The sequence below is a fragment of the Kryptolebias marmoratus genome, linkage group LG3 (genome assembly GCF_001649575.2).
Source record: "Kryptolebias marmoratus isolate JLee-2015 linkage group LG3, ASM164957v2, whole genome shotgun sequence".
Taxonomy (NCBI): domain Eukaryota; kingdom Metazoa; phylum Chordata; class Actinopteri; order Cyprinodontiformes; family Rivulidae; genus Kryptolebias; species Kryptolebias marmoratus.
Genome location: NC_051432.1, coordinates 6,229,106 through 6,250,349, shown reverse-complemented (window position 1 = coordinate 6,250,349; position 21,244 = coordinate 6,229,106). Strand labels below are relative to the sequence as shown.

The 21,244-nt window shown below is 41.6% G+C and overlaps 1 protein-coding gene across 4 annotated transcripts in view; it reads right to left on the bottom strand.

The window, feature by feature from the left end:
* LOC108241573 (rab11 family-interacting protein 4A) overlaps positions 1–19,939 on the bottom strand; it is a 51,169-nt gene extending 31,230 nt beyond the window's left edge. The window contains exons 1-2 of one of the 4 annotated variants that reach the window (XM_037974854.1): positions 5,243–5,616; positions 4,827–4,936 (exon numbers count right to left, since the gene is read on the bottom strand). In XM_037974854.1, the coding sequence (XP_037830782.1) occupies positions 4,827–4,844 (18 nt within the window). In that variant the 5' untranslated portion in view covers positions 4,845–4,936; positions 5,243–5,616. Of the gene's footprint in view, positions 1–4,826; positions 5,153–5,242; positions 5,617–19,876 lie in introns of those variants that run through there. The other 3 variants (XM_025007939.2, XM_017425839.3, XM_037974853.1) reach the window with 3 other exon arrangements.
* Positions 19,940–21,244: the final 1,305 nt, after the last annotated feature.

The window sequence follows — 21,244 nt, the reverse complement described above, 5'->3', positions numbered from 1 at the left end:
CACTTGTTCTCGTCTCTCCCTGCTTACTTATAGCCTTTCCATACTCCACAAGAAGTCGGCTCTTAGTCAAGTGGTTGCGTGACGAAAGCTGCGTCATTTTTGTTCGTATAGCAGCTCCGTCCGGCGCTCCTTGACGGACGAACTTTTTTGCGCAGGGGTTTGCGCCAAGTGTTGTGTGATTGGTCAGAAGTTGTTGTGGGCGTGTTTATGAAAAGCCGGTGAGCTTTAATGGAGCCATTTTGCTTCTGCTGCTCCGCCGATGCTGTTAGAAAATACAGCCGTCTTTACAACTGTTCCAGCAAAACTTATAAACCTATGAACTTAAAAAAGACACGTAGTGACACGTTCCCTAACCCTCGTATTTGCAAATGCCATATGGCGTGTACTGTCTTAATCAGTTTAATAAACATGTGTGGTTGCAGTAAGGGACGCAAAATTCTGTACAGGGACAGGAGAGTTGAGAAGCCGGCGGGAAGAAAGCTGTTTTAACGCTGTAGGAGGAGGGAGGAGCTTCCTGGGAGTTCTGATCTGAGTATCTCGAGGACGATAAAAGCTGTTAGCGAAAACGAACGGCTCGCAAACACGTGACCGCGAACCGACATCGTGACTTCTTATGGAGCACGATGGAGGCTTTAAACTTGTCACCCTGTTTGTGACCTGCCAGTTCTCCCGTCTCCCCTGTTTGTTCCCCGTGCACTCCTCGTTGTTTACATTGCTGTGTTTTGTTACGCCTTTTGTTGTTGTTGTTCAATTCTTTTACTGCGCATCAAGCCTTCGAGCCTGAGTCTGCATCCTTAGGTCCTTACACACCACACCCTGACGGATGATGATGATAGAAAAAAAACAAGAGGTAATGCCCGATCTCGGTGGCCGTTAAAGTCAGCAGATGAAGTGCTGACAGATGTGTTTTAATCCCAACAGGATCCCGTGTTTGTGTTTGTGTCTGTGTGTTCATACAGCAGGCCCGTTAAACAAGGAGAACCGGAAATATGAACTCCTGAGTAATTCAGGTGTTCGCTGTTTGAAGTGTGATGGTGAAATAATGAGCAAACTGCAACGCCAGAGTACAGAACCAGTTTGAAGCCGAGACCACGAGCACATGACTGAACTTGAGCTTCGGTTACAGAAAGCTGTGTCACAAAGTAGCAGGTCTGTTTCTGATATTCGTCGATTTTCCTTTCACGTGTCAAACAACTATTTGTGAACTATGATTGGCTTCACATCAAACAAAGAGACCGGAATTACCCGGCATCGGAAAATCAACGTCATGAGACCTACGACAAAGGCAAAAAAATAAATAATAATAATCCAATTATTTTGTTTTTAAGGACATTTTTGACATCTTTTTTTTTAGTTTCTTAAGTAGTTTACCTATAGAATGTTTCAAAAAACAGAAATTAAATCTACTCCAACTTGCCCAAGGCTAAATTACAAACACGTGTACTTTCCAAACATTACCAGGAAGAGAAAACCTGCATAACTTCACATCAAAGAAGCAAGAATCAGGTGGTTTTCGGCATCGTTATCGCCCGCTGCTGAAGAGCAATATATATATTTTTTTTCCCAATGAATGCGTTCGCATGTATGTCTGTTAGTAAAATATCTCATGAACCAATAAACAGATTTTATTGAAACTTTCCGAAAGTCATCACTGACTGTACGTTTACAACTGATTTACTGCTGGAGTCAACCCGATTCAAGATGGCTACCACATCAAAGCAACCTTAGCAAGCACAAAAAATGGCTACAACTCTTCCAGTTTTACAGACATTGTGCAAAAACGTTGCTGAGGTAGTAGCTACGCATTTCCCCCAAGACACAGTCCAAGTATTACACATTGCACAAAATTTCTACTTAAAATATTGGCATTACCATTCGGAGTCAATCACTATGTCTGTTAGCAAAATATCTTGTGCACCAACTGGACAAGTTTTAATGAAACTCTCAGAAAGTAATCACTGGATGGACTTCTACAACTGTTTAACTTTTGAAGTCCACTCAATTCAAGATGGTCACCACAGCTAATCAACACTCCCAAACACAAAAGTGGCTTTAAGTCAGTACACTTTACAGATATTGAGCTACAATTTAGCGTGGTGGTAGCTGAGAGTCATTTTCAACACATACTTTGAGCCTTATCACACCTCACAAGATCTTGCAATATTGCATGAGATTGTGCAAAACATCCTTCACAAGGTTTGACCAAAATGGCTGCAACTCACCAACTCAACTTCACAATATGATCTCGGTTTGAAACACGGCATGAAAGGCGGTGCCAGGCGATATGAATTCCTTCGAGGAATGTTAGACCTTTCATTGCCTTGTGTTGCACGTCATTAACCAATAATAAAACCTTTAGCTGATAATGTTTTGTACCTAAAGCCCACCGGATCAGACAAGTTACATTTATCTTTCAGGACAAGTGAAAAACTCAGACTAAGATGCAGCTGAAGGAATTCTTTTCCCATCTTTTGTTCAAAGTTCATTGTTCTCAGACGAAGTGTGTTGCGCCTATTGAGATTTTGTGCCGTGGGACCTTTCAAAAACCACTCCTCCGTTCTCCTAAAGGTCCGTCTGTCTGTCGGCTTTCAGCTGCCCACTGATTGGAGGCATGTCACGGTGACGTCTGGCAGACTCAGCAGGTGGTCAGGTCGTCACTTGTCAGCTGTTTCATGCGAGCGCTTTAATGCAAAGTTTGATCTTTCTCCTCCTAAATAATAATATTAATTTTAAAAGTGTTTCAAACAAGAAAATACAAGACAAGCCAAAAATGTCTCGAGTAGTTCAGGACAAACTGAAGGCCAGAACCGCGTCAGTGGACGATTGTATTTGCATTAAAGTAACTCTCTGTTGCGTCTTCAGATAATAGTTTGTTGTCTTTTTTTTTTTTCTCCCATTGTCAAGATTGTGAGAAAGTACGGAACAATCTGTAAAACCAGGAACTGTTTTAACCCCTCCAGATTAGCTTCTGTCTAAGAAGTCCAACTCATTACTGAGTTAATCTAGTTATTTTAGTCCTGGTGAGCACACTGTGCACTGGCAATGACACCGGGAATACCGGTAAATCATGCTTGAGGAAACAATCAAATTACTTAAGAAATCAGACGAGTCAGACTGTGTGTTTAGTGGTTTCTTTTCATTTTTTTTTTTTTTGAATGGAAAACTTTCCTTGAACTGCTATGAGCCTGTAACAATGTGCAGTGAATTTTATTATTTTTTTTTTTTGCTCTGATGAAGAAGACAAATCTCCTTATGCAATGTCCCGTCACAGACCAGGAGTATTCAAAATGACAGCCCCGTCTGACGTCACAGGTTGCCACTGACAATACAAATAAAGCTCAGCTTTGTGCATGAAAGGCCACCGGTTGAATGTTGTCAATGACCTACATGTTGAAGTGCAGACTCCTCTCTACTGACACGGGGTCGGAGCTATTTCACTGCTGAATATGCTGCAACATTTTCAATATTCACAACTGCCCAGAGAAAAAAAGGAAATAAACCTGATAAAATATATTTGATTTACAGACTGCTGCATGTTTTTAACAGGAATGTTTCTGAAAGATTTTTAAAGAGTGCTAATGCAGCTAATGGCCAGCTTTCTTCTATAAATCCATTAGAATTTCAGGACTTTCTTTTGTAATTATCTAAGGTGACACAATGCCTACATCTGGACATATAAACTGTATAAGAAGTGTAAAGAGAACCAAAGTCAAATGAAATGATAAACTATAAGTTAAGCCTCAAACAAAAAGTCACTGCGAGAAAACGATAAGTCAATTTGAAAACATTCCTGAATTGTAAGTGGTGGAACTGCCTGGTTGTTACACATGTTAATCTTTTATGTAAGAACAGTGTTTATGTTGGATACATGACAAGTAAAAAGACTTTTCACCTCCATTTTTAACAAGAAAATTCAGATTTTAGGTTCAATGGGAGTCAATGAGAGTTTGGATGTGTGCACTCCGTGCTCTGGAGCGATTGGAGGCAAAAAAACTATAACTCCTGTAGCAGCGAGGGACACGCTGGGAAGAAGAACCAGAAACACCCACGCTTTAATGTATAAATGACGTATAAATAACGTTTCTGAGAATAAGCAGAGCTTATTTGCGGGTATGCAACCCTGGTCCTGGAGGGCCACCATCCTGCATGTTTTACTTGTTTCTCTGCCCCAACACACCTGATTTGAATCAATGGCTGATTAACAGGCTTCTGCAGAACATGAAGAGGTGATTAAACCACTGAATCAGGTGTGTTGGAGCAGAGAAACAAGTAAAACATGCAGGATAGTGGCCCTCGAGGACCAGGATTGCCCACCCCTGGTTTAGACATTCACAATTTGTTTTGTGTGCGGCAACGTCGCCACACTCTAAGTTGAGCATTCCGTGATGATCTTTAAAGACAAATGTGCAATTACATAACAGCCTTTAAAGATAACAACATGCCGTTTTCAGTCATGTAGAGTCCAAACATTTGCTGGACCGTTTCAAATTTGAACGAGGTTTCTACTTTGACGCATGCCTGAGCTACAGCTCTCCAATAAGAGGTCTTTTTTCATGAAAACCATGAAAAAACTAACAGCTGAATAATACGAAGGGCTCTTCAGTGCTCATGCATTAAAACAACCATAATAAATGCCAAAGAACAATACAGTGTCTAGTATTTACACACACCGAGGCACTGAGCTGTCTGCACATTTGAACCAAACAGCGAGTTTCTCAGACCAACAAACCTGCTATGATCACATTTTTATACCCTTTCTCCTCTTTCTTCTACAAATAATCCACCTCAACATGGTATTCCTTTCCGTTCACGTTTCTTTTACACACTTTTCCTTTCTCTGGCATAGATCTCTTTCCGGCGACCCAACTTTCCAATGAATCCCATTGCCATCGGCTGCCAAACAGAGACACTGGACATCTGTGGACAGGAGACGTCTCTGAAGAAGAGTAAAGAGTGCGTGAGAGGGGATGATGCACACTCCAACAGCTGAGCAGGAGAGAGGCAGGGTCAACTAAGTGTACCACACACATTCAAACACAAACCAGGACACAATGGACTCTGCTGCTGCCCCCCTTTAACTCATCCGTCTCCCCACCAACATATAAACAGCCACTGTTTTCCTCAGGTTTTAGCTTTTCTCTGCCCTGACCCCCTTTTTTTTGTGTGCCGCTCTCATTCTGTCAAGTAATATTTCATCACCCCCCCATGATTTCACCAGGCTGGGCGCGTTCAGGTCTCTTACCCCGGTAACTAGAGAGGGGAGCCCATGTTCAGCGCTCTCCCCCGTCCCCCCAGCCGAGCCCTCATCCACTGAAGTCATCCACCCGCCCCTTGTTCACAAGGACCCGTAACGTTGTCCTCAGCACGCACAGGTGTGTTCCTGTAAAAGGCGAGCAGAGGAGGAAGCGTCGGAATACTCCAAAGGCTGAGTCCCCAGCAGTGGTGTAGTCCTTAAAGAAAGCAGAGGAGAGGAGCAGGATGTAAAACACTGCACCGGCTGCCTGGCTTTCCTCCCTGCACCAACAGAGTGCAACTACCCTTTCTCTGTCACACACACACACACACTTCCCCTCTCTTCCTCACTGGTACGCCGGCTGGTATTCACACACACTGAGAGCTCAGATCGGGCAACAGTTGTTGAATCGACGGCCCCTCCTCTGCTCTCCCTCCCCCTTTTGCAGGTGGTTGCCCGGCAACTAGCGGAGGTGGGCGGGGCGTGCGAGAGTTCTCACATTGCTGCACACTCCGCTCCGAGCAGCCACCTACTCAGGCTATATTTGCATACCAAGCCCTGCCTGCCCCTCTCCTCGGTCCGGCTCTCTGGTGGAGAAAAGGGCCGGTGGCTGTGTGGGCTGTGGGGAGGGAGGGAGGGAGGGAGGAGGGGTGACGGCTGAACTGAAACAGACAGTCTTCAGTGATGCAGCAGATTTCATCAGATCAAAGACAAAACAGACCGAGAAGTCAAGGCAAAAGGAGCCAAGGGATGGGAGAAAAAAAGTGTCCAGAGGGTTATTTTGCTCATTTCACTCCGGTAGAAAACTGATCTATGTTCTTTAGAAAAACAACAAACATGCAGCAATAAGCTATTTTAGACTACAGGAGCGTTTCTGTAGTTGCTGGAACAAGAAACTCCTTTTCTTCCCCCCTCCCGTGTCCTCGCTTCAGAAGCAAGACAGCTCTTCATGTCAGTTTTTAGGTTCTTTAGGTGCCTTTGGACAAAACTACTCTGAATGCACCTTTTCTGGGGGGCTGCAGTTGCAACACTGAAAGAAAAATACTGCTGGGCTGTAAGTGACAGCCTTTGATAGAGAGGTCAGAGGTTAAACTGGGGGCCGGGGCTGTCCAGGGCTGAGCTCCGGCACATACAGTAAGCCGGCCTTGTATCATGGGACACATTTTAAGCAACTGACCTTTTTCCATGTCGTTTTGTTTGGAACAATTAAAACAATATATTTAACAATAAAGGCAGTAATTGAAAGTTTTGTTTTTTTTTTCTGTGGAAAACCAGATCCCAAGAACTTCTGTCTGTTCGGACTTTGATTAGAGAGCTACTGATCGAAGATTCTGGAGCGCTACGCTGATTTACTCTCTTCAGCAAATGTCGCCATCCATCCATCCATCCATCCATCCATCCATCCATCCATCCATCCATCCATCCATCCATCCATCCATCCATCCATCCATCCATCCATCCATCCATAGGAAAGCTAACTTCTTTCTCCAGAGTCTGCATGTTCTCCCTCACTTCCAGTTTCCTCTTAACAGACCAAAAAAAACAAACATTCCACATTGATTTGTGGCTCTGGATTATCCCTGGGTGTTGGTGAGGGTGTAAATGGTTGTTTGTCTCGTTTGTCTCTATGTGTTCCTGTGATGGACTCGCGACCAGTCCATGGTGTCCCCTGCCTCTCAGATAGAGACTCCTGAAAAAACGCACCAGCTCCCCGTGAGCCAGAATGGAGGAGAAACAATGGATCGATTGGATGTTCTTAGTGCAGAATGAACTAAAATCACAAACTGTGATACCAGCTGAACACTTCCCCTCTGGTTCCTCTGCAACCTATGAAATTATGACATTTTCTAGGTGCGAATCGATCTGATTTTATGCTTTTGTCTTTTTTGGTCTCAGCTAAGGTTTAGCTGTTTCTGTTACGTTATTTATTTTAGTAACTGAACTCAGCTGCCCTTGGCAAGTGCTGAAACAGCGGAGCCCTAAAAAAAAAGGCAATAGTATACTGCTAAAATTACAAGGAAATGTCAGCAAACTTATCTTTTCACCATCTCTCTCGCTCTCTCTCACACACGCTGACATATTTTCAGTGTGAATTTTATGACTCATGCTTCGCCTCGCTCTTGGTCTGAGCAGCGAGCGGCTTCAGTGCAAGAAGTCTTATGTGGACAGGATGAAGAGGGAAACGGAAAAGAGACAGATAATATACAAGCAAAAAGGAAATAAAACCTAATTATGTGGAAAGGAATGCACCCCTCCTATAAACTCCTTTCTCTTCGTCGCCCGACCCCCCCACCACCACACACACACACACACACACACTTCTCAAAGATGCTGGCGGTGGATCAGCCAATGGCCTGCTTCTGTTTGTTTATGTGTAATTTGTTAGAGGGGTTGGCCCCTTTCCCTCTTTTCAAAGAGGCCATTTACAATTCTTTTCATGGCTACCTGTCTCATTCAGATGGCAAAACATAATTTTGGATTAGACTGTTCTGTTCCACAAAACGAAAGCAGACTGACAGAAACTACAATATGAAGATGGAGGCCTGATCCTGCGGCTCTTCTCTTCCTTTCCAGCCCAGTGTCTGAAGCATCATTTCCCTGTCCCACAGATAACATTATTTACGTATCAGATGAGGTTTCAACACGACCCCGATCCGTTGTTCAGATCTCAGTTTTTCCTGCAGTGTTGTGTTTACACGTATGGCTTTGTGTGAGTATGTGGAAATAGATTTTACTTTGACTCAAAGTCCCCCAGAGGGCCGGTAAGAGAACGTTTTGGGTTCGAGCCAAATGAGAGAAGAGAGCCAATATTATGCAAATTAGACATCGAGCTGAGGTTGTGTAAAAACAGAGGTACATCGCAGCGTTTATTTTAAGAAAACTAGATTAGCTGCACTTCTTATTAGGTTATAAACAAATATCTGTACAGACTGAGGAAATCTGTTGGCCAAAATGGAAAAACACCTCAATGAAATCTAACAATAAACTCAAAATGCAAACTAAGACAAAAATAGCACCACAGCGTTCAGGTTTGACTGGATCAGAGCCATGGTTCGCAAACTGTGGCACAAGTACCACTGGTGGTACTCAGAAGCAATTTTTTGTATCAACTATTTACATTTTACAAATAAATAACAAGCTGTGTGTCTTTGCTGTCCTCTCAACCTCATTGGTTGCTTCCCTGAGCCTGGTTCTGTGGAAGGTTTCTTCCTGTTTACAGGGAGTTGTACCTTTCACTGTCGCCTCCAAGCTGATCAAGATGGAAGATTGTGATGAAATGAAGATTTAATTCAATCTGCTGGTTTCCTTAGATGGGTAACTTTTCCTAATTGGGAATGTATAATGCACGGTATGTGACTGTAATATAATTGGAAGGAACAGGCTGTAATTAGATTTGAATGCAGATCTGTTTTGAACCGAGCTAAGTTTATGATTTATAGTCTGTGAGCTGCTCAAGAATCAGTGTGGCTGTGGTCACGCTGGGAGCGTTAGCTGCTGGGAGCTAACATTAGCTTCTGGGATCCAATAGTCGCAGTGTGACCGCTAACCTCTCCTGGGCAGAGGCCGGCATGCTGTGCGTGGGTGCTGTTGAACAGACGGCGGGACTCAACTGTTATTAAAACAACGGCTGACATCCTGAAATAAGTTGTTGTTCTCCTCCTCCGTCAACTGAAAAACATCCATCTCTGTGCTTGTCGTATTGTTGTAACAACATGAATCAAACTCATTCCTGTTAGCATCTCACAGCCATTACACAGTTCCAGTCATTTTCATCTTTGTTGGATGGGTATAAACTGAGAACAGCAATATTAAGTTTTTTCTGCACCAGTTTATAATGAAGTATTATAGAAATCAGGGTAAGAAGTAAAAACACGATGGTCATCGAAGGAATCCGCATCACACTGTTCACAAATGACTGGACACGGGACTAAAACACACTTTTACATACTCACACACCTTTAGGGCCGTCCTTCCAAAGAATATTTTTTGGAAAATCACAAACTTAGCACATGTGTATACTGCAGGGTTCAGCTGAAGCAGCTCTGCTGGGATTCTCAGCCAGCTGCTGAGGTTTGCAATACAGCCACACGAATGATAAAGAGGTACAGGGAGAAAGGAAGAGATGGATGGGACGAGGGAGGTACGAACTTCACAAAATATCAGAGAATAAGGAGGGCAGTAAAAGCCTAAAGGAGGAAAAGGAGACAGAGATACTCATTAGGGGCTTTTTGGATGAGGTGATATTATAACCCTCTAAACAGCTCTGGACTGGGCACGGGATGGTTTTTAGTTACAAGGTTGTAAAAAGTCACATTTTCAAAATTTTCCTTTACGCTGTTCCTGCTGTTTAAACAGTTTTTGATGACTTGCCAGAAACAGAGAGTGGATTTCTGTGGTCGTATAGAGCATGTGGAGTAAACTGCCTCTCTCAGTTTGGTTTCTCTTAGTTGTCAGTAATCCATGGGCGATGGCGAAAAGGAGGGAAAAACCCTGAATTTTACCCTTGATTTGTAAAATGGCAAATAGTTCATATGCATTTAGCTCCTTTATAACTTCTCCAGGTTCTGCAAAGTCCTTTATTATGTTTCTCATTCACCCATCCGCACTCGTACAGTGCTTACTGTTATATATGTTACACTCTTTATGTTCTCACTCATACACCAATAAGCATATCGGGGGAGTGGGGGTGCCCAAGGGCACTTCGGACCACTACAGGGGCAACCTCAGCCGCTGTCAACAAAATCTTTTGTCATGAAGAAAACATAAGAAAACCTTTTGTTGTGAGCTTGAATCAATAGTCTGTGGTAGTTCAGTGTGACAGGCTCACCAACAGCCATGACATGCAAGGCCTTTACAATTTTTAAGTTGCAGACAGTGTGCGTCAGCTGTGATGAGAAGAAGTGAGTTTTTCAGTCACCAGCTGGTGTGGAGACAAGGTGTGGTCTTTAGAAGAGACGCAGTTCCTCCTGGCATTTCTACACTGATCTTAGAAAAGGCCCGAGGGCCAAAACTTTCACAAATAAAGTTCTTAGTTTGCACATGGAGCCACACTTTTTAAAGTTATTCTATTGCTGAAATCATCATCGTTGGCTTTTTATTATTAAACGCTTCAGTCCTGATGTGCTCTAAAGTTCTCATCGCTGGTGATTTCCGTGAGGACAGTTCGAATCATAGCATAGCCTCATGAAGCTGGACTTTAAGACTGCATAATTTTTGGCTGTAATTTGTAATTCTGCACTTCAAGTCTCTAACTACACAAGATGAGATCTGACAACCTGAGAGCACTCGCTGAAATGATAATGGTGCAGCGAGAAGGCTGATCAGACTGTGAGCAAGTCCCACAAGGACAGGCAGAAGTTTAAAAAAATGTTTACTCTTGGTAGCTTGAGTTTGTCTGGGTTCATGAAATGAGAAATCATAGAAACTAATCGAAGCAACTCAAGATTGTTGCTGGACTACATTTTGTAAAGCTGTAGATTAGTAATGTAGCTGATAATTTTGTCATAAAAAAATCCAAGATTAATCATAAAAAAGAACTGAAAAACAGATAAAGGAAATAGGTTGATCATATTTGCTCGCAAATGTTACTTCTTGCCAAAGAAACCACAAATTTGCAAATGCAAACGGCAAACAATGTAGTACTAGATTCCTCAAATCTATGCTTGCACATATGCAGTACAATCATTTGCTACAGTAAGTCTTATCAGAATGGGTTTGACACAATTGCAGCTGTTTATGCATTTCTGATAAATACAAGTAGTGACACATTCAGCAAAGTGGAAAATCTTTTGACAAAAAGCCTCCAGCTCAAATAATTTAAAATTTGCCCATTTCCTGCATGGCATGTTAATTTATTGATGACTATTCGACACTAACACAAGTGAAACCAGGCTACTGGGTTGGAGCTGCCTGTGGGGAAAACTTCCACAGCTGGAGAGGTATCAGTTTATCTTCTTACAGGAAGACAGAAAGGATTATTGATGACTAATACAGAAATATTTAACAACGCTACTTTTTGTGTGTTCTTTACAGAAACCTTTTTTTATGCAAATATCACCAAGAACACACACTGAATAAAAACTTAGCATTAGATAAAGTAATGCATATTGTCCGATACCTTTCAACCCATAGTTTTGAACTAAGATCATCTTATATTGTGAAATAATAAAGTTGTGGCCACTTTGGTTAAATCTTGAAAATAATGTTATGCATGATCTGTAATAATTCAAGGATTCAAGGTGCTTTGTTTGTCCGTCCACATGCTGACACAAAAGAACAAAATTACAGATTCTAGGTTCTCAGTACAGAGCGAACATCTCTTTTCAGCCAGGGTTTCTTGTTTGGATAGATGGTAATTGTCCTGATGATGGAGATGTTATCAGTGCATTTGCTGATGTATCGATGGCAGCTACACTTGGTCTTTGGCTTCGAACACAAGTTGTGGGAGCACCCATGTTGTCAGCTGTATGTGTGCTGAGCATTGACCCACTGAACCATTGAAATTGACCATGTGCATGTCAATGGTGCTGAGGCTGCTGAACCTATCAGTCCAAAAGTTTACTGAACTCCCATTGGACTGATACAGTCAGCAGCCTCAGCACCATCGGCTTATAAAGGGTCATAGTCAGCACACATGCATTCGCCTCGTAACACGAATGGCTGAAAAAACTATGACAAACCAAGCAAACAGTATCATGCAAGTGTAGGGGTTTAATATTAGCTAATGTAGCATTCTTTCACACCTGTATGTAGCGTTTGAGAAAGAAATGCTTTAAAGGCCTGAAAAATTATGAAAAAAAAACCCACCTCATAGTTAATATAATTTTAAAAGGATCTGCAACTGATGGCTTTATGCCAGATATGATAGCAGACGTCTATGGAGTCCATACATCAAGTACAATCAAAATGCAATTAAATAAGCTTAGATCACCAAAATCTAAATGGGCTTTACAATAAAAAAATACATGAGTACAATGCCTAAAAGAAGGATGCACAAGCTGTTTTGAGGATAAAAGGGTGGCCATGATACAGAGGCTGATGGAGGCTCCTGAATAGTGGCTTTTAAATAAAGGTGCCTTGGTTAATGGATAGCTTTGGTAAGGTGCATCTATATCGTCCTTGTGCCTGACTAAAGCAAACATGCTGAAAATGAGTCACTCAGTGTAATTTGTTCATTGATTGGAGCATATTTAAAAAGAAGATGGCAACAAGATAAAACAATAATAGTCACATAAAACAGCCAGCACAAAGGCTTCTGTGTCAGGATGCTGAGCCGACAGCTCTTACAGGTGAGTGACAACGGATCAAGGCCTGAAGATCAATATCAGCATGAAGCGCCATTTATTAAACCATTACCAGACTAATGAGGCAGCAGGTAGCAGAACAGATCAATGACCGACTGAGTGATGAAAAGACAGATAATGAGTCTGAGGAAGGAAAGAAAGAACGAGACGAAAAACTGACACTCAAACATTGCTTAACGACTACAAACAAAATGAGGCTGCTCAGACCTGAAACAGGAGTGCTGCTGGGTTTAGACGGATGCTCAGAGTTTATTGGAGGCTTTTCTTTGCTCCGTTCAAGCATTATTGTGGGTAAGGATTGGCCGCACTGAACAGAGCACAGCAGAGAGTCAGTGCCTGTTACTTGGCCTGACAGATAAAAGGAAAAAACAGTGAACCGTGAGAGGAGTTATTGAGCAAGGTCATGGAATATAAATGCACTCTGCAACAAAGTGGGCAAACAAGTCATGCACACTCACACACAAAGAGAGAGTGCGTTTCATGTGTGGGAGCAGAGAACTGACAGCTTTTAGAAGCCTTAACTCTTTGCAAATGCTTTTACACCAAAAGATACATTTAAAGCTGCAGATGTTAGTTAAGTATTAAAGAATTTGTATAGCTTTTACAGCTATGCAAAACAGAAGTAGTCCAAATCAGCATGCCTCTGCCACGGCAGAATAAAATAACTTTGGATCCAGAGTTGAATCATCATCAACAGTAAATCACCTAAACTCTGGGCTGTTACATATTTGGTCATTTTTTCATGCTAAGTTGAAAGTAATGGATAGCAAATATAAAAATTTACCATTTTACCAAGGTAACTGACTCAAAGCACTGAAACATAAATGTAATGTGCACTGCAGTGCTTTGTCATCTTCCTGTGCAAACAGGAAATATAAATCAAAAGCATTTGCACCTTTTTTTTATTTGTCTTTCAATCACTTATCATTTATGAGGGAAAAGGAATGGAACCAGCTGAAAGCTATTTGTGCTGTGAGCGTCCCCTGTTTTGGTGAAAATACCCGTTGAAACTGTGTCCTGAAGCTCAAACACCCAGTATGGTTACGCTGTAACCCTGAGAGGCAAAGTGTGACTCTGGCCTGGTAAACAAGATGTCACTTATGACTCTTGACTCGTCACAGCTGAGACAACTCAACTCGTTACTGAATCATCTTACACAAAATGAGTCCTTGTGAGAGCTGTGCCAACTCACAGGGAAACACTCAGTGAGCTAAAGGTAGCATCTCGCTGGGCTGCAACTGGTGGTGACCGGTTGGCGAACAACATTAGTTAGTTTTTAAAATGTCTCAAAACGTTTGCTGGGGTTTCTCAGTTTCCTTGCATGAGTTGCAGAGGATAAGAGGCTTGTCGCTTGAATTTTGAACACTTTAAAAAAAACTTGTGTGGCAGATTTTCTTTCAAAGTATTTACAGGCTTTACTAATAAAAAAAACTGGTTCAAACTGTCTTTATCTTAAAAGTGTAATCCAGTAGACTAAACCATAAATGTACACGTTACACAATATCCCAATGGTTTTTGGACTGGGGTTGTACATTTTGGGCTTGGTTTTTGTTGACTACACTGTGACATACTGCAATAGCTGATTTGTTTTTTGTTTGTTTTTACCTAAGACTAAATTCCCTTAATGCAAGACCTGGTGAAGACCAGAACATTTCTGTTAAATTCTGATTTGTAATACCTTGGACAGAATATAGATGTACTTATTAAAATTGCGGCTGTCCAAGAATATGGAGGAATGAGGTGCAAGCTCCTGGATATCTAAATCTATCTGTTTTATGGAAATTTCCATCTATGTGAATGTGATGTCTGAGGGCTCATGTTCTCCTCACAGATGCTCCTGGCAGGAGGTGACCTCTGTCCGCTGGCAGACGGTCTGGTTCTGTAGCAACGCAAATGCCAGGACAGGAGACAAACTCGCAGCCTGCTCAAAGTCAGAAGAAGGTTACAATAACAAAAACTAGCTGAGGCAGAACTGCAGGAATTAATGTCTCGAAACCACATTGCAAAACTTCCTCTCCGGTTCTGACTTTTCCCCCTTTCTGTTGTCTTCTTCTAAACACAGCATGAAGCTTTCATTGTAACATCATGCAATATCCTCATGATAGGAAGATGAGTGTAAGACTTTTAGAGAAGTCTAACTTGGTTTGTTCTGCATAGCTGATGTGTGAAATAGTCACATGTGATGACGGGACTGGCCGAGGCGATCGAAGCCCAATTACGAACTTCATTTATCAGAAAATTAAATGATGGCAATGAGTGATGCAGTGAAACTGGGCCTCGGGGAAGGAGAGGTGAAGGAGGGAAAAAAAGAGAGATGTTTATTAAAAAAGGCAGCTGAAAACTGTGAGGAACTGGGCTTTGTGTGTTATTTTTTTGGTGTTCTTTTTGTGTTGGGTTTTATGATCATGTTCTGTTTTATGTGTTTTCGTTGTGATGTCTCTTGTTTTCTCCATGTGTTGTCAGTACTTTTCCTTGTCAGCCTGCCACACACATGGCACATGGCACGGATTTTCCTGGTTTTCCTGGTTTACGATCAGTCACCTGCGTCCAATTCCTCATCGGCTCCAGCTTATTTATTTATATATATATATATATATATATATATATATATATATATATATTCTGGTTCATTGGCTCTCCATTGTTGCAGTAATCCACTGTCTGGTTCTCCTCGTATCCTCTGAGCTAACTAGCTGAACGTTTTTGCAGCTTTTTGCTTTTTGTTCTCTTTAAGAAAACAGTTTAGTCCTGGAGCTCGTCATGTCAGTCTGCATTCTGGGTCCAAATCCACCACCAAATCTGTGCTAAAATTTTATATCTAAATGGATACTTATAGTAGAAATAAACAGTGCGTCAGAAATGAGTGTGTGCCATGTGTTCGTGTAAATTTTTGTTACAGGATGATCATATCGGCTGGATGACAGTGTGTTCTCAGTCGTCATTGGTGGGACTGTGCTGAGCTTCGTCTCTGTTCCAGAATGTGTCTGTATATGTGTGTGTGTGTGTGTGTGTGTGTGCATCTGTATGTGTGCTGTGTACAAGAGGTTTGCAATACTTCAGTTAAACTGAGACCAGAAGCTCTGAGGCAGCATTTACTGACACCTTCCTTTCCAAACATTTCTGTTTCTAACCACCTGAAAATGTGAGACTATGATGTTTAACTTACAATAACACCAACAAGTTCCACTTTTTGAATTAAAATGTTTTCTATTTACTAGAAGAAAACAGGAACACTAAAACGGAAGAGGACAGAAAAAAAAGTTTTACTAGAGCGATGTGAAACCTATTATGTTACCCCATTTCTAGTTGCCTGTTTTACTGATAGCAATAAATGATCTCTACTTGTTGCCACTTTTAGAATATTAGGTTGACTGACTGCAGCAAGGTAGGATTTCCTAAATTCAAGAATGTGTACCTTCACCATAAAACTTTTAAATACTGAATAAAAAAGTAAATTATTATTGTCTTATTCATTTACTCTGAACTGTAAATCATATATTCTGTCCATGTGTCAAACAGAAAAACTAGATAAATTCTAAAACTAAAAAGGTATCTTTCTTTTGTTTAGAAAATAGTACAAAAATGGGTGCGCGTTTCAGTAAATTTGGCCTAAACTTGATTCAGAATAAATAGCAATATTAAACTGAATGACATCTCCCAAAGTGGAAACACAAAAATCAAATGTTAAAGACACCAACTTCTTAGCGGTCCTGTTCATACTCAGATGGTTCTTATTAAACTCCCGGTGAGGTACAGTATGTAATGGTGTTTATAAGATGCCAGAGGCCATTCCAAAGTGTGCAAATAACAATCCTTTTGGCTTGCCGTACATCTACTGCTCACGCTTCACTGCTGCTGCAGACAACAAGGAATCCAAAACGTTTCCACTTTGCTGATTCGGAGCCAACAAGCTTCACACTCCTGTATTTTTTAATCTAACTTGAGGTTCTTGCTTTGCTTTGTTGCAGAGCGCTTTAGGTCGTATTTCCCCCTACATTTTTCTGTTCTGGCAGCCAGCAAAAAACTAAGAAAACAAACACAGCGCTTTCTTCTGACAGACCTGCCGGACCCTGACATATGTACTGGGATGATTCTGTATAAATACATTTACTAAATCCCTACTATAACCTAATTTGTAAATGTTAGTCAGATTAGAGTTAATTAATTACAGTACAAGAAGAAATACAGCCCCCAAAACACATTTATATCACTGGAACTTGTGACAAGAATTTTAAAAATAGCAAAATGCAAACAAAAAGTAATTTCTTTACGAAGATCTTTAACTAACATAGTTATCTCTTCTTCTGTTTCTGCAGATGCCCTCCCTAAGTGCATAATTCAGCCATATTGCAGAAGCACACGTTTTTTCTATCCATGTTGACACGTTGCTTTGTTCCTGTCTTCATGTTGTCAAACTGAGGCCAGCAGCGGACGAGGAAGTATTTGGTTTATACGCTTCTAACTCTCTCGTCGTTTTCAACCTGCTGTCATCGTCACCTCATCACGTTCTCATCAGTAATTTTCCTAAGCCAGATGGATCAAGACACTAAGAAAGTCGATATCCACGTGCAGTGTTTGGTCAGGACACGCATGCACGACCTTTGCATTATTCCCCAAAACACAAAAGACAAAAATCCCTTCGGTGCAAAAAACTGACGGATGCAAAAAATGACAAAATAGCACAAGTTTAGGAAAAAATGTTTGCATGAATTGCTGTACAGTTTTTGAGGTTATAACAGTTTAAAGATGCAATTATTCACTTTGTTGACAATAGACTAGGCGTTAGGTCATCTCCCCAGATAAAAACTACAACCTGATGCTCCAAACTGATAAAGTTTGCAGAACCTCTCAAGGTTCTGCAAAGTGCTTTAACCCTCTCAGGCTCAAATTAAGTTTTAGTAACAGGAAAAATCAGATATTTGGGGAAATTATCATCTGAGTAAAATAAGGCTCATAAAATATGAATATGGAGTAATTAGGTATATGCAATTCACTGTTGCAAATCTGCAACGTCTGCCTTGAGAGGGTTAATTTTTTTTTTAAATTCACACACATAGACCCATTCAGGACTTTCTGTTATATAGTGTACTCTACATACAGCCCTGCTGTAGTCTCACTCATACACTATAAGCATATCGGGTACAGTGAGGGGCTTCGGTAACTTGCCCAAGATCACCCGCTCCTTCGACTGGAGGATAATCAATTGAAGGGTTGATTATTGAGGACTGGAAGTGGGAGGGAGGTCGCCCAGCTTTTAATCTCTCACCTAGTGTGGATAGCTCTGTGACCCACATTAGTTTGGAGGAACAGAGTTTAATTCAGACCTGATTTGATGAGCTAACGGCTACTCTGAGTGGGTTCAAAAGCGAAGAGGATTGCTGGTGTTATAAAACAACAATAATCTCAAAAGAATGAATTGCCATCATTTCAGGCAAATGCTATTTTAATAACCCTTTGCATCATCAGATTTCCATTACACAATCATTTACATAAAGGTCGATAGTTATTTGTAAGTGCTCATAGCAGCAGCAGCAGCAAGCTGTAGCATATCTGGTGGAGCCTGAGACACTTCCTGCAGGAATATCATAATATTTCTGCCATAATAATTAAGATAATACAAAACTGATGGAGATGTAAAGATTTTAAAACCTAGCTTGTGCACAAACACCTCTGAAAGTTTTGAGATTTGAGTTGTTTTACAACGGTAACAGTTCACTTTGCCCTCGAGGTTGTGCAAAGCAGCAACTTTTCGTATTTTTCTACAGAACCCCACTTTCAATCATCTGAACTTTCCCTTTAAGATTCACTCAAGTTTATGCCCAGAATTTTCTTTTTGACTGAGAAACAACCAAGATCACAAACCTTCAAGAGCTGCTTCATAGAAACAGGATGTGAGAACCAAACTGACAAACTGACCACAGATTAGAAACCTAAACACCAGCTGTGCCCTCCACCTCCACCCTAACAGCATTTAAGTAACAGATAAACCTCCACCCTTAAGTCTCGGTGACAAGGCTCACTATTTGCACAGCTGCAGGAGCTGTCAAGATAAAATCAGAATTATGTCGTGCCGAGTGCTCCCCTGAGCACGTTGGACTGTTAGTTATGTTCTGTCTGATAGTTTGTAACCATAAGTCGTTTGGATCGCTGCTGTGCAAAGAGCAAAGGACCGTAGCAGGTAACACGTATGCATTACTCTAAACATGAACCCAATGTAAACAAGGGGATGTTGACCTTTAAACAAACGTGTTGGAACTTGGAGTTAGAATTGATAAGGGGACACTTTACCGACAACACGCAGCTTTGAGAAAGACCGATGAGGAAGTTGCTGCGTTGGAGACGGACGGTCACACAGGGATGTTGCTGCCGCTACACTGTCTGCAGCACAAACAATGACTCGCAACAAACATGCCCTTTGTATACTCCCTGTGTTCTGGTTCTTCTTTTTTGCTTCCCCCCGTCTCTCTCCCTCCCTCCCCTTCAATTTGTTCCAACTTTTTGACGGTTCTAACACTGTCATGATGATTGCCTCCGCCCTCGTCTCCCTGCCTCACTTCTCCTCTGAACCCAGTCCTTTAATTAAACCATGACATGACGGAAGAGCCAGCTCCTCGTCTCTGATCGTTAGAGGAGCTGATGTGGAAGGGTGGGGAAGAGATGGAGAAATCAAAGGGAGGGGAAGATATGTGTCTGTGTGTTTAAGGGGGTGTATTGTATAGTGGCGTTAAATGAAATGAATTATGGGAAGTTTAAGAAAAAGATGAGAAATTAAGAAGAAAGTGTGCCATAGAAGAAGGGAGCAGACATTTGAAAAGGGATGGCTTAAAAAACAAAACAAACGTACTCTAAACAAGAGAATAGTTTGCATCTGAAACAAAAAGTGACAACTAAAACCACAGAGAAACACGTCAAATTAAAGGTTGAACATTTCTTGAAAGAATGCATGTCACCCGCTGCCTTTTATTGACAAGTTTTAGACTAAGATCATTTTATGTTGAGAAATGACAGAGTTGTTGTCGTTTTGGTCAAACCTTCAAAATAACGTTATGCACAATATTGCGAGATGTCTCACTCAGAGTATGCGCTGTGAACGACTCTCAGCTACTACCAATCTAATTTTTATTTCAGTCTGTAAAATGGGCCGAGTCATGACCAGTTTTTGTGTTTTTTTAGGTTCAGCTGGCTCTGACAGCCATTTTGAGTTGACTTTACTTTCTGCAAGTTTCTATATTTTGCTAGCAGACTCGTGGACACACACAGACACGGGCGAAATGTCGCTGCTGAAAGGCGGTTGATAAAAAATGGAGATAAGGTAAATGGATAAAAGCTGTATTCACACCTGATAGTCCGGTAGACTCGGTTCAATTGGGGACCAAAACTGCAACATTTGTTCCATTTTCAGCTGCTGCGGTTCCCATTCACACTGCACTGAGTCAATGAGACAAACCCTTTGAGCAACCAGTTCCCCCCCTCGCCTGTGGTAGCGCTGCACCAAGAACTACTGAAGGAAACGACATGACAACCTCTGAAGAAGACACTGAGCTAAACTTCCTTCTTCTAGAAAAGGAAACAAAAATGGAGTGGCGTCAAATTTTACCGGTTTTAGGATTTCTGTATTGTCTGTGGTACATGTGCCAAACGAACCACGAGCCATTTCTCCTGCTAGTGGTAGAACCATGTGTTTGTTTTGGTTGTATTTACCCAGAAGGCCCTGCTCTATAGTCCGCTTCCTGCTTTTGGAGCGGTCTCTGGTCCGCTTGTGTCCGAACCTCACTAGAGTTCACTTCAACCAAACTGAGACCGAGGTTTTTAGGTGGACCAGACTTCGCTGTTTTGCTCCACATCAGAGTTCGATTGCATGTTCACATCTCCCCAACCGGATTTTCTAGGCAAACGAACTAGAGTTCGATTAAAGCAGACTAAACAGGGCTGGTGGGAATGCACCCAAAGTCACTTGTTGCTCCTAACTAACATGAAAGCCCCGCTACAGCCACACACACAGAAAGGTGAGCAGAGCTTTCACTGGTTTCCTGGAAGCTTAAGTGTTGCAGAGGAGGGGTGCATCCTTTTAAGCTCATCGTCTGTGACAGCCGACAGTCTCCCTGCTTGTTATGAATTCATGTCCTCCACGGCGGCGAAGCAGACTGCAGGAGCTCTCACCGCCTCATGCAGATTAAATTAGGCTGATCCAACCCATGCAATGCTGATTAACTCGGAAAGACTCAGTATAAGCAGATCAAAAAGTCCTGCAAGGCGGCTCAGATGATTCTTCTGACCTGGTGAGAACCCAGAAAAGAAAAAAAAAGTCTCTCCACAGTATGTGAAGAAAACTAGGTGTAAATTATTAATCCGGTTTCTGCCATGGTGAGGCAAATCTGGGACACCAAAAACTTCTGAAGTCTGTCATATTCATGAGGTTTCCTGCTGGTTAAAAGGACTGATGTGTATCTCCTGATAACATAAAGTTCTGACGTTCTTCAAGTTGGTACTTAGAAGTCAGCGCAGGGTTAATGGGGATATTAGGTCTGCTCTAAAAACAATATCACCTAACAGTTCAAGATCAATATGACAACAATAATCCGAGATTTGCACAAAAATGTTATAATGTTGTTTAAAACACATTGGAAGGCAAGAAATGTTCTTGTAGAGCTCTTGTGTTTGGGTTGACAACTAAACAGTTTTTTAATTCTTTGTCAGTTTAGGACTG